The following is an 11,637-nucleotide window of genomic DNA, read 5'->3' on the forward strand; positions in this document are numbered from 1 at the left end:
CCGTCTTCTCCCGATCCTCCTCAGCCACAGCTACTTGCCAGTACCCACTAGTGAGGTCAAGGGTGGAAAAGTAATTTGCAGACTTTAAGGCAGCTAGGGAATCCTCTATGCATGGTAAAGGGTATGCATCCTTATGTGTAATGCGATTTACTTGACGGTAATCTACACACATTCTCATGCTCCCGTCCTTTTTCCTAACCAGCACTAGGGGAGCTGCCCAGGGACTACCGCTATCCCTTATCACTCCCGCTTTCCTCATGTCATGCAGCATTTCTTTTGCCTTCTGGTAGTGAGCTGGGGGTATAGGCCGATAATGTCCTTTGATTGGGGAATGGTTGCCTGTGGGGATATGATGTTGAACCCCCTTAACCCTCCCAAAGTCAAGTGGATGTTTACTGAACACCTGCGAGTATTCTTGAACCACCCGGTGTATACCCTGTTTTTGATGGGCAGGAGTGGTGTCTGTCCCAACATGGAGCTGTTGACACCAATCCTCCACCTGGGTTGCAGGGTCATTATCCTCCACTTCGTCTGGTGAAGTTAAGGACTCTGACTCATGAATGCAGTTGTTATTGACAGCATGTAATTTGGCAACAGTGGCATAACGTGGCAGTCTGACCTCATCTTCCCCTAGGATGAGAAGACGGATGGGCACCCTCCCATTACGTACATCTACCACTCCCCTGGCGGTTAAGAGCGTGGGTCTATGCTTGGAGCAAAGGGGTTCTACTACCACCTGGTAGCTCTGTCCTCTAAGACCTATAGCAGCTCTGCACCAGATGAGCATTTCACTCATTGGGGGGACGACAATGGGTATTGGGTCTGTTACCCTCATGTTACCGATTTCACCATCTGTTAACCTTACTTGCTGTTGATACATCAGGACTCGGATCTCTCTTTGCAGTGCCCTCCTCTGTCTTTGTCTGGCAGCGTCGGGGATCTGTTGGAGTAAGAACACAACCTCTCCCAAACAGTTACCAACAATGTTAGTGCCTAATACCATATACGGATTGGTGTCATCAGGATTAGTCTCTACTACAATTAGTCCCTGGTCCTTCAGCTCCACTCTCCCCACCTTTACAGTCACATTCTTAACCCCGAGTAGGTTAAGGGGGAGTCCATTTGAGTCGTATACAGATAGATTTGGAGCTGGCGGACGTAGGTCGTCCATGGACAAACTGTTCCTTCAGCATTTTCTTCTCATTCTCAACGCTGGTTGGACTAACCTGGTTTAGAGACCGCAGAGCCCCTTGTAGACGCCAGGCGTAGTCCCGAACATTGTCCTCCGGTTGTTGGGAACAGCTGTAGAACCTCATCCGGAGGTCCGTCTCAGTAAGGTCCTCAATGACAGTCTGTAGTTTTTGGAATATTGCGGACACTGACTCCTGGTCTGTGGCCGACCATGTTTACACTTCCCGTTCCGCAGCACCGGTCAGTTGTCCTAATACAACGGCGGCTCTTTGTTTGCCGGTCATAGAGTACATGTCCAAGATACCACATATCTTCCGTTTAATTCCAGACAGGGTATCTGGCTTGCCGTTGTACTGGGGGAGCCACTTTGCTCCAGGAATGTACGGTAAAGTCATAGGAATAACGGGCGTTATAGGCGCTGCTGGTGGGGCGGCGGCTTCGGCCTGCTCATCATCGGGCGCGGGCTGAATTTCAGGGACGTTGACCGGCAGGTTGGTGTTCTGCTGTTCGTCGGACACCTTAGCGCCCCCCCCCCTAGTTAACCGTGGCCTACCTTCTGGTTTTTCTTCCGGTAGGCCGCAGCTCCGCAGGTGACGGTTATCTTCAGGACCTTGCGTCGCTTGCGTCCTACGTCAGCGCATTCAGCGACGCCCCTTACTGGACCTGGCGCTTCTTGCTTTGACGTCGAGGCGTGGGGCGTGTCCAGAACTTTGCGCTCTTTTGCGGGTACGCCCCTAATTTTCCCGCGGTTACGCCCTTCTTCTCGCTCAGCGACCCAACAATGGCGGCTATCTTCACCACAACTTTATGTACACTGTTCAGAATAAAGGCGCACAGTACCCGTTGGCAACGGGCATAACACATCGTAGTTGCAGCGGGCACGTTATCCTGTTCGTGACGCCAGTTGGAGATGACTCGCCCAGGGGAATGGGGATGACTCAGTACCCGGGCCTTTAGCCTTTAGGGATGTTGCAGTTGTCGGCTCCCGGGCCCATACCCTGGGGTCTCTCCTTAAAAAGGGGGTTGATTGGTTGATTTTATAAAAGAGTTCGTGAAGCCACCTGTGGCTTCTGGTGAAGATCACCAGCACTGCGCAGTCCACTGAGGCCGATGATAAGGCAGCTCGATGGTATAGCTCCCCACAGGTGGAGCTAGGCCTCAGGGCAGTATATGGCGGGGTATAGAAGGATGCAGGACAGGCGAGACTCAGGCGGGTCAGGGCATGAACAGGGACAGACACGATAGTCACTTCAGTACCTTTTACTGATGGAAATTCAGGCACGTCCCGGAGCACTGTAGGGTGAAGTGTGCACTTCAGGATCCTCCCCAATGAGCGGGTTTTTGGGCCTCCTGTTACTTGCCTCTGCGTAGTAAGTTTCTGACCTGCCTGGAGCTAGGCCTAACTTGGTCTCTGTCCTGCGCTGGCTGACTTTGTGGTAGAGCCTTTTCTTGGAGTACACGCACCTTAGCTGCTGGCCTATGTGTCTCCTGGCTCTGTTACGTATCAGCACTTTAGCGATCCTGGGACTTGTAGTTCTCCATGGATTCCGGTTATATCTTACTGGGTCATAGAGATCCTGGTAAACTTCGGACCCGCTGTCCGGTAAATTCTTCGGGGTGAGCCAGTTAAGCTCCTCTGCCGCCCTATGAACTAACTCTCCACTCGCCTTCAGCCTACTCGGGCCCTCACTAGGCTACTCACACTATCGGCAGCTTGCCGTGCTTCACCGATCTTATGGCGCCGGCACACCTAAAGCTCACCTCTCTGAGCTACACGGAGTCTTGATCTGGATAAGCTCCACTGCAGGATAGCAATTGCAGGAGCTGGAACAGGCTTTTGTCCTCTGAGGTAACTCCTCTCAGGCTGTACTGGACTCACTGCTAAACCAGAATAGACCAACTGAGCTCAACTCTGTATTCAGGTTTGTACTTGCTGAACTCTCCAGAGGAACTCAACTGCCTGGCTCCACCTTCCCTGTTTATATCTATCCTTAATGGGCTCCCTCTGGTGGTCTGAGGTGAAAGGTGGAGATGTGTGAATGGTTAAGGGGGCCTCTTGTGGAGGAATCCTTCAATACACCCTTCTAGGATCTGTGATACCAAGCGCAGCTGGGCGTCACAATGGCAAGGAAGGAAAGTTGGTTAGTAATGAAAAGGTCGTGGATGTAGGAAAGTTTGTTGCAGATGGAGTGAGCGTTCCATAGAGCTCCTGTTAGTGCAACTGAGGAAGTGGGGATTAATTGGATGGGTATGAGGTTAGAAGGGTTGCGACAGTTTGTGGAAGGTCATGGATAGGAGGTAGAAGTAACTGTGAGGATATTGCGATGAGGACCAGGATTTGGAGAGATATCTCCTGCAGTGAGAAGGAGGAGAGAAAGTGTTAGCAGGTGGGAGCAAGAGAGAGCATGATGTGGCTGTCTGTGTTTGAAGATCCAGCATTGAATGTTGAGGAATAATTCTGAGGAGGAGGTGAGATGAATGGGGAGGATGGAGGGAGAGATGAAGAGTTCATTACTAGGTGCAGGGATTTGAGGGGTTAGTAGAAAGTAGAGGACTATAGAGGAAAAAGTGAGAGCTAACAGAAACATAGTTAAAAGAGAGTAAGTGGTCAAAGTGTTGGTTACCTGACTCCTGCCCTGACTAACTGCCTCTGAAATAACTGCCACTTGTCTCCGAAGCCACTTTGCACAAGAAGACGCGTGCACAACTCAGCACGCGTGCACCCCTTAAGGAGCTTCTAAATATATAGGGCACACTAAACCATCAGGTGAGGGGCATTGTGGGAGCTGCTTGTGGCTAAATTAGCAGCTGCTCATCTCACTAGGAGATGGCTGGGTGATCAAAGACAGAGCTAAGACTCAGTAGGCTCTGAAGTTTGGCACCTCTAAACATCAGATAAAATCTACAGTGGGGAAAGGACAGACATATGTGAGTATTGAATGGAATGGGACAGATAAAGCAGAAATATCAAGCGGAGAATTCTACCAGTAAGTTGAATCAGGGAAGCAGAGCAATAGATGGCGACATATACAGCAAGCAGAGGAATTGTGCAGGAGCAGAGCATGTACCAGTAAGTTGAATCAGGGAAGCAGAGCATTAGATGGCGACATATACAGCAAGCAGAGGAATGTGCAGGAGTAGAGCATGTACCTGTGTGAAAAGAGAAGAACTTTCACTGAATATAGTCAGGGTTAGTGTCAGATAACAAAGCGGAAACAAAAAATCAAATCCATGCGTGTGTCCTACAGCCTTCATGTGCTGATCACATCATTGATCGGCATCCAGTTGTTGGTTGTTTTTATTGTGTGCGAAAAAAAGAATAAAAAAAATTATATTAGTTCATAGGACTAGATTAGGGACATTAAAAAATACACTGTAGTAATCAGCGTCTGCTACAGTATTTTTTTTACTGAATATAGTCAGGGTTAGTGTCAGATGGTTGCAGGATTGCAGGCAATCAGTATTTTTTTTACCGACGTCCATTTAGTAAGTTTGTTTTTTATTTTACCAAATTTTTATATTCTTTTTATTTTAGTTTTATCTTTTTCTTTCCAGATTCTTTTCTTTTTTCCATATTTTTTCTCAGAGGATTTTGTAAACCTTATGGTGGCCAAGACAAATTCTATGCCCAGCAATTTTTGGCCAAAAACACCACTACTTCATTTTCTAACTGGACCCCTGTAGGTGCAGTAAAAATTAAAATGTTTTGGGGCTTAATGCTTTACATGGGGTTAGCGAAGAAGCCAGAAGCCAAAACAGAGCAATATTGGAGTGTTGATGTTTTACGCAAACCTCCAGTGTTCCGCATGTCTATGACCTGTAACCTTTTGAGGCCATCCACAAATTTTCGCATTACAATGATACTGCATAGTGTCCTTGGCCAGTCATTGATCACTTCAGCAACAATTTTGCTGAGGTGTACGTTTCCCAAAGGGACATCTGCGTGGATGAGTTCTTAATACATTTTAAGGGGAGGTGCAAATTCCGACAATACCTGCTCAGTAAGAGGGCCAGGTAGGAAATTAAACTGTACAAGCTGTGTGAGAGTACCTCAGTACACCCACAGGTTTAGAAATTATGAAGGGAAAGACACCCGGATTCAACCCCCTGAATGCCCCTCTGGGATTGAGTGGGAAAATTGTGTGGGATTTGGTGCACCCACTGTTGGATCAAGGTTATCACCTCTACATGGATAACTTTTATACCAGCATCCCACTCTTCAAGTCCCTCTCTGCGTGAGGTAGCATCATGCGGCACTGTCCGCAAAAATCAGAGAGGCCTCCGTTAGACGCTAATTGGGCAGCTGCTCAGAAAGGTGAGAGCAGAGACTAATGTAGCGACAACATGCTGGTGGTCAAGTACAAAGACAAGAGGGATTTCCTTTTCCTGACCACTCTACATGGTGATGGCAGCACCCCCCACTGCTGTACAAGGTTCCTCTACACAGGTCCACAAACCAGACTGTTCAGGGGTACAATAAGAACATGGTGGAGTTGATCTCTCTAATCAAGTCCTCCAGCCGTACAGTCCATGAGAAAAGCTAAGGTGTGGTACAAGAAGCTGGCCGTGCACATCGTACAGATGACCATGTATAACGCCTTCGTGCATGCCAGACCAGTATGTACCTTCAGTTCCAGGAGAAAGTGATCAAGGCCCTAATATTTGGCAGGAAGGAGTGTGCCCCAGCACTTCCGGAAATGAAGATGCCCATGTCGTACCAGGGCAACATTTCCCCACTGAAGTCCCTCAGACCTCAAAGAAAAAAAGGTGCCGAGTGTGTTACAGAAGGGGGCTTAGAAAGGACACCATTTGGAAATGCGACACCTGCTCCAACAAACCTGACATGTGTAAAAGAATACTTCAAACTGTACCATACATCCATGGAGTACTACATTAATTTCTGATTTACACAACTTATATATGCCAACCTGATGCACTCTACACTACTTATGTATGTCAACCTGATGCACTCTACACAACTCACGTATGCCAACCTGATGTACTCTACACAACTGACGTTAGCCAACCTGGTGCACTCTACACAACTTATCGAAGCCAAACTGATGCACTCTACACTACTCACGTATGCCAACCTGATGCACTATCCCAGGAATACACTAGATCAACTCCAATATAGGGTTAGTAGTGGGGGTTTCTATTGTTTAGGTACATCAGGGGCTCTCCAAAATGCGACATGACACCCGCAGACCATTCCATCATACCATTTTCATAGTTCAACATTGTAAAATTCTGAGAAGCACCTGTGGGTTCAAGGTGATCACAACATATCTATGCACATCAGGGGCTCTCCGAACGCGGCATGGCATCTGCTCTCGATTATAGCCAATTTTGCTTTCAAAAAGTCAAATGGTGCTCCTTCCCTTCCAAGCCCTGTTGTTCGCCCAAACAGTAGTTTTCCTTCACATGTGAGGTATCAGCGTACTCAAGAGAAATTTCACAACTAATTTTAGGGTCCATATTCTCATTTTACCCTTGTAAAAATAATAATTTAGGTCTAAAAGAACATTTTTGTGGAAAAAATTTGATTTCTTATTTTCACAGCTTAACGTTATAAATTTCTATGAAGCACCTGGGGATTCAAGGTGCTCTCCACCCTTCTATATAAGTTCCTTGAGGGGTCTAGTTTTGAAAATGAGCTAACTTATGTGGGGTTTCCACTGTTTAGGCACATCAGGGACTCTTCAAACGCGACATCGTGTCCGCTTTTGCTTCCAGACAATTTTGCGTTCAAAAAGTTAAATGGTGCTCCTTCCTTTCCTTGCCCTGCCATTTGCACAAATAGTAGTTTTCCCTCACCTATGGCATATTGGCATACTCAGGAGAAATTGCAAAACAAATTTTGCAGTCTATTTTCTCCTGTTACCCTTGTGAAAATAAAAAAAATGGTTCTAAAGTAACATTTTTGTGAAAAAAAGTAAAATGTTTATTTTTTTCCTTCCACATTGCTTCAGTTCCTGTGATGCACCTGAAGGGTTAATAAACTTCTTGAATGTGATTTTGAGCACCTTAAGGGGTGCAGTTTTTAGAATGGTGTCACTTTTGGGTATTTTCTGTCATATAGGCCCCTCAAAGTAACTTCAAATGTGATGTGGTCCCTAAAAAAATGGTTTTGCAAATTTTGTTGGAAAAATGAGAAATCGCTGGTCAACTTTTAACCCTTCTAAAAATTGTGCTGATATAAAGTAGACATGTGGGAAATATTATTTATTAACTATTTTGTATGACATATCTCTCTGATTTAAGAGAATACAAATTTAAAGTTTGAAAATTGCAAAATTGTGGCCAAATTTCGGATTTTTTTCACAAATAAACGCCAGTCATATAGAACAAATTTTACCACTATCATGAAGTACAATATGTCAAGAAAAATCAATGGGATCCGTTGAAGCGTTCCAGAGTTATTACAACATAAAGTGACACTGGTCAGAATTGTAAAATTTGGCCTGGTCATGAAGGTAAAAAGAGGCTTGGGGTAAAGGGGTTAAATCATTCTGCAGCCAGCCTTGCGCTGTAAAACGTTTTGAATAAAACCTAATTAAAAAATCTAATTTTAGCAAAAATAAATGCATTTCAGTAAAAAAAATTGTTCCTAAAGTTATACATAATAAATGTGTGATAACTGAGTATACAATATCTGTGATTCTCAGTTGGGGGGTTCCATGTTGGTGCACAACCGAACAAATTTCAATGAGCTGCCCCTCATTTTGACAAAAAAAACCTAGCTATTTTTCTGTCAAATATGAAAGAATGTGCAAAAAAACCTTTCAATTGAGCTTCTCACGCAGATGATAACTGACTGAGCTTCATTCATGATATACGGTATTATAAAGATATTGTGAGCCACGGAGGCATCCCAATTTCTTATTCTCCTAATAATTTATGGAAGCCATACATTATTCCTTCTAATGTTATAATGCTCAGGTCAAGAAGAAGCCAGATGGAGAAGCCAGATGGAGATTCTCAGTGGACCTTGTGTCTGGGTAATTTTTGTTGCTATTTTGTTTTGCTTAAAAGCTTCTATATTTCAGAGGAAAAAATAAAACCTCTCTTCCCGATCCACACACAAAAAAAGTCTGTGACTTTTCTCTTCATGGACTCCAATAAAGGAAGTCTGTAGATCTTGCTTCCACCACCCATTTACTGTATAGAGCAACTTATACTATCCACACATAGGAAGAGCCTCCATAGTTCTCCACTATTCAAAAAAAATATCCTGTAAGTCTTGTTTGTCCTGCCGACTTATAGAGAAAGCTTGTGAGTGCTACATTCCTTAACCACTCATGGAGAAAAAAAATATGAGTCCTGCTTTCCCCAACAACTATAAGTTCTAAAGCCTGTGAATCCTGCTCCCCTGACACACTTATTAGGAAAATATATGGGTCTTCCACCCACTCGTAGTGAAATCCTGAGTCCAGTTTTCCATATGCAATTAAAGAGAAAGTCTGTGAGGTCAGTTTTTCAGACCTACTCATAGGAAGCCTATGAGGCCTGTTTCCCTCCCCAACTTATAGAGAAGGCATGTGAGTCCTACATACCCCACCCACTCATAAATAAATCCTATAAGTTATGTTTCTCTCACGCATTGATTGAAAAACTGCTTAAGTCCTGCTTCCTCTACCACTTCGTACAGAAAGCCTGTAAATCCTGTTTTACATACTCACTCATAGATAAAGCCTTTAAGTCCTAAAGTCTGTGAGGTCTGCTTCTCTTGCTCACTCAGAGAGAAAGTCCTACATCCCTCTCACGTTATAAGAGAGGTTGGGATTGTATATGATGACCACTAGACCTTCTTATGAAATTATCTACTATAAAAGAAAATTAGGTTAAATATTGCACTAAAGCAAGAGAATGCAGATAAGGGCAATTGTGAAAGCATTTGAAGGTCCTAAGTAGAGATCAGGCAATTGCATTGCGTAACTCCAGTCTAAGATCCATGTCTGTGTTCTCTGGCCGTGGACAGGAGCAACACAAATTCCCTGAGCTCCAGGGTTGGTTGTACTGGTGTGACATCATCTATGTGATGTCTCAACAACCCTGCTAATCATAGGCCAAGGCCTAGGATCCGGGTGGGTAAGGAGATTTGCGCAGCTCCATGCCACAGATAAAGATCAATGACCTGGGCCATGAACCAGGGTTGCGCAAAACGATCTGCACATCTCTAGTTGTAAATTCTGAACAATGCTAAACTAATGCTCTTCCAAAATAATATACAAAAAGAAATCAACCATTGGTACCTATATCTGTTTTGTGTCTTGTCTTCCATTCACCAGCTTCAGAACAAAGAATGGGAGACTCAAATCAAACTTCTCCAGAACGATTCATTCTCTTAGGTCTGTCCAATGTCCCTTATCTCCAGGTCATCTATTTTATTATGTTCTTGATAATGTATTTAACAACCTTGTCGGGGAATGTTTTTCTGATCATTGTTGTGAGGATCAACTCAAAGCTGCAAACGCCAATGTACTTCTTTTTGATTAATCTTTCAATTATCGACATTTGTTTCTCCTCCACCATTTTGCCTAAAATTCTAATAAATACTCTATCTGATGACAGAAGTATTTCTCTCTTCGGATGTGCACTGCAAATGTATTTCCATATGGCGTTAGGAGGCGCCGAGTGTGTCCTTCTTGCCGTTATGGCCTATGATCGATTTGTAGCCATTTGTAAACCATTACATTACCAAACGATTATTAACAAGAGAGTGTGTGCTTGTTTAGCTTCCATATCTTGGGCTGCAGGTTTTGCCAATTCGCTTATACATACGCCACTCACTTTCCAGCTACCATTTTGCAAATTCCATCTCAATCACTTCTTCTGTGAAATGCCTCCTTTCTTTCAACTTTCTTGCAAGGATACTCGCATTAATGAAATAGTCATGCACATTGCTGGACAGTTCATTATCATGTGTGTTTTCTTCTTGACAGTAATTTCATATGTTCACATTATCTTCACCATCTTCAAGATTCGTTCTTCCCAAGGGAGACAAAAAGCGTTCTCCACATGCGCCTCTCACCTCACTGTTGTGTCTGTGTACTATGGGACCATTATGTCCATGTACCTGAAACCTCGCTCCACCTACTCTCCTGAGATAGGCAAGATCATGTCCATTCTATACACAGCAGTGACCCCAATGTTGAATCCTATCATCTACAGTATGAGAAACAAGGAAGTTAAAGACACAATTAAAATTAAACTATTTAGGCAACTAAATCATTGAATCAAGATCCTGCTGGCCAGTGAATTTTTTGCTCAGGAAACATGATTTTCCCTTGTTCCCACATCTTTGGAGGAAACCACATAATGATGAAAGGAATATCCGGGGACCATTGGATACAAATCACCTAGACATTCTTTTCCATTGCCATCTCATAGCTGCTGGAGGAGTGGCCAAACAGGACACGTGGCAGAAGAGTGCTCTTCTCAAGTGTCTACGTTGAACTAATATACCTGGTTCTGAGAGGCGAACAGTGGTAACCATTTTTTTATGTTATCCAACTGTCTCAACTTCACAGCCATGTTCTGCTCCCATCCTGTATGGATGCTGCCTTTTGCTGTACACTACATCAGGCCTTACTAATGGCCAAGAGTTCCTCAGTGACATCATGTCTCAAGGCCTTTTAAGACCTAATTAGACACAATACTGTGTCTGAATACTGACTTGCTGTTTTGGAGATTGCCATTATCCTGTTTTTTTTGTTGCCATCTTCTCCTGACATCTCTGTAATTGTTATTTGCTATAAGCATCACAAACTGTTATAATTATTATAGCCTGTTGACACTAGTTGTATCTGCTCTTGATTATACCATTGTTTGATGCAAGCATCATGAACTGTTGTTAGAAATTGTTCTCACTACATGATATTCTCCTGTGGGTGCTATCATTTGCATTTGCTCTAGTTAACCCATTGATTGCTATAATCATCACAAACTTTTATTGGAGTCTGTTCACATTTTGTTGCTAACTGCTGTGAAAATTGCTACCTAATGCTCATTAAACCATTTTCCTCTCCTTCTGCTCTCCTGGTTCTGTGGCTTCCGATGTGTCTTACCATGCTTTTTTGTCTGCTATAGAGCATAGCATTTTGTCCAATTCCTCACTGTTCCACATACCTTCCATGTTGTGCCAACACCTTGGATCTGTGTCTACTATAACTTGCCAGTTTGTGAATTTACCTCACCAAGCGAGCCTAACATTCAAGTCTCCAAAATAGAGGAATACCAGCTAGACACTACTCTTTGGAACCATCTCTGCGGCAGACACTGTTGAAAAACAGCCATATGATGGAAAGAACACAAGCTGCAAATGTAAAAGGGACAATGCAATAGTTTGATGCTCGCAGATAAGTTTGCCCACTGGATTGCTTTGAAGTAGACCAATCTGCCCAGGTGTCCTCACTGTCTTAAAGAACAATACAGAACAGACAA

At 43.9% G+C, this 11,637-nt stretch overlaps 1 protein-coding gene across 1 annotated transcript; it reads left to right on the forward strand.

The window, feature by feature from the left end:
* Positions 1-9,496: 9,496 nt before the first annotated feature.
* LOC141153028 (putative olfactory receptor 2W6) lies at positions 9,497-10,429 on the forward strand. The gene has a single exon (XM_073637701.1). It carries the CDS (start codon positions 9,497-9,499, stop codon positions 10,427-10,429), a length of 933 nt encoding a protein of 310 aa, XP_073493802.1.
* The last annotated feature ends 1,208 nt before the right edge of the window (positions 10,430-11,637 follow it).

The sequence above is a fragment of the Phyllobates terribilis genome, unplaced genomic scaffold (assembly GCF_046119375.1).
Source record: "Phyllobates terribilis strain yellow unplaced genomic scaffold, ASM4611937v1 Scaffold_7__3_contigs__length_470593459, whole genome shotgun sequence".
Taxonomy (NCBI): domain Eukaryota; kingdom Metazoa; phylum Chordata; class Amphibia; order Anura; family Dendrobatidae; genus Phyllobates; species Phyllobates terribilis.

What these genes read in the sequence shown, in the direction of transcription:
- LOC141153028 (XM_073637701.1), top strand. Translation starts at nt 9,497, where the DNA reads ATGGGAGACTCAAATCAAACTTCTCCAGAACGATTCATTCTCTTAGGT.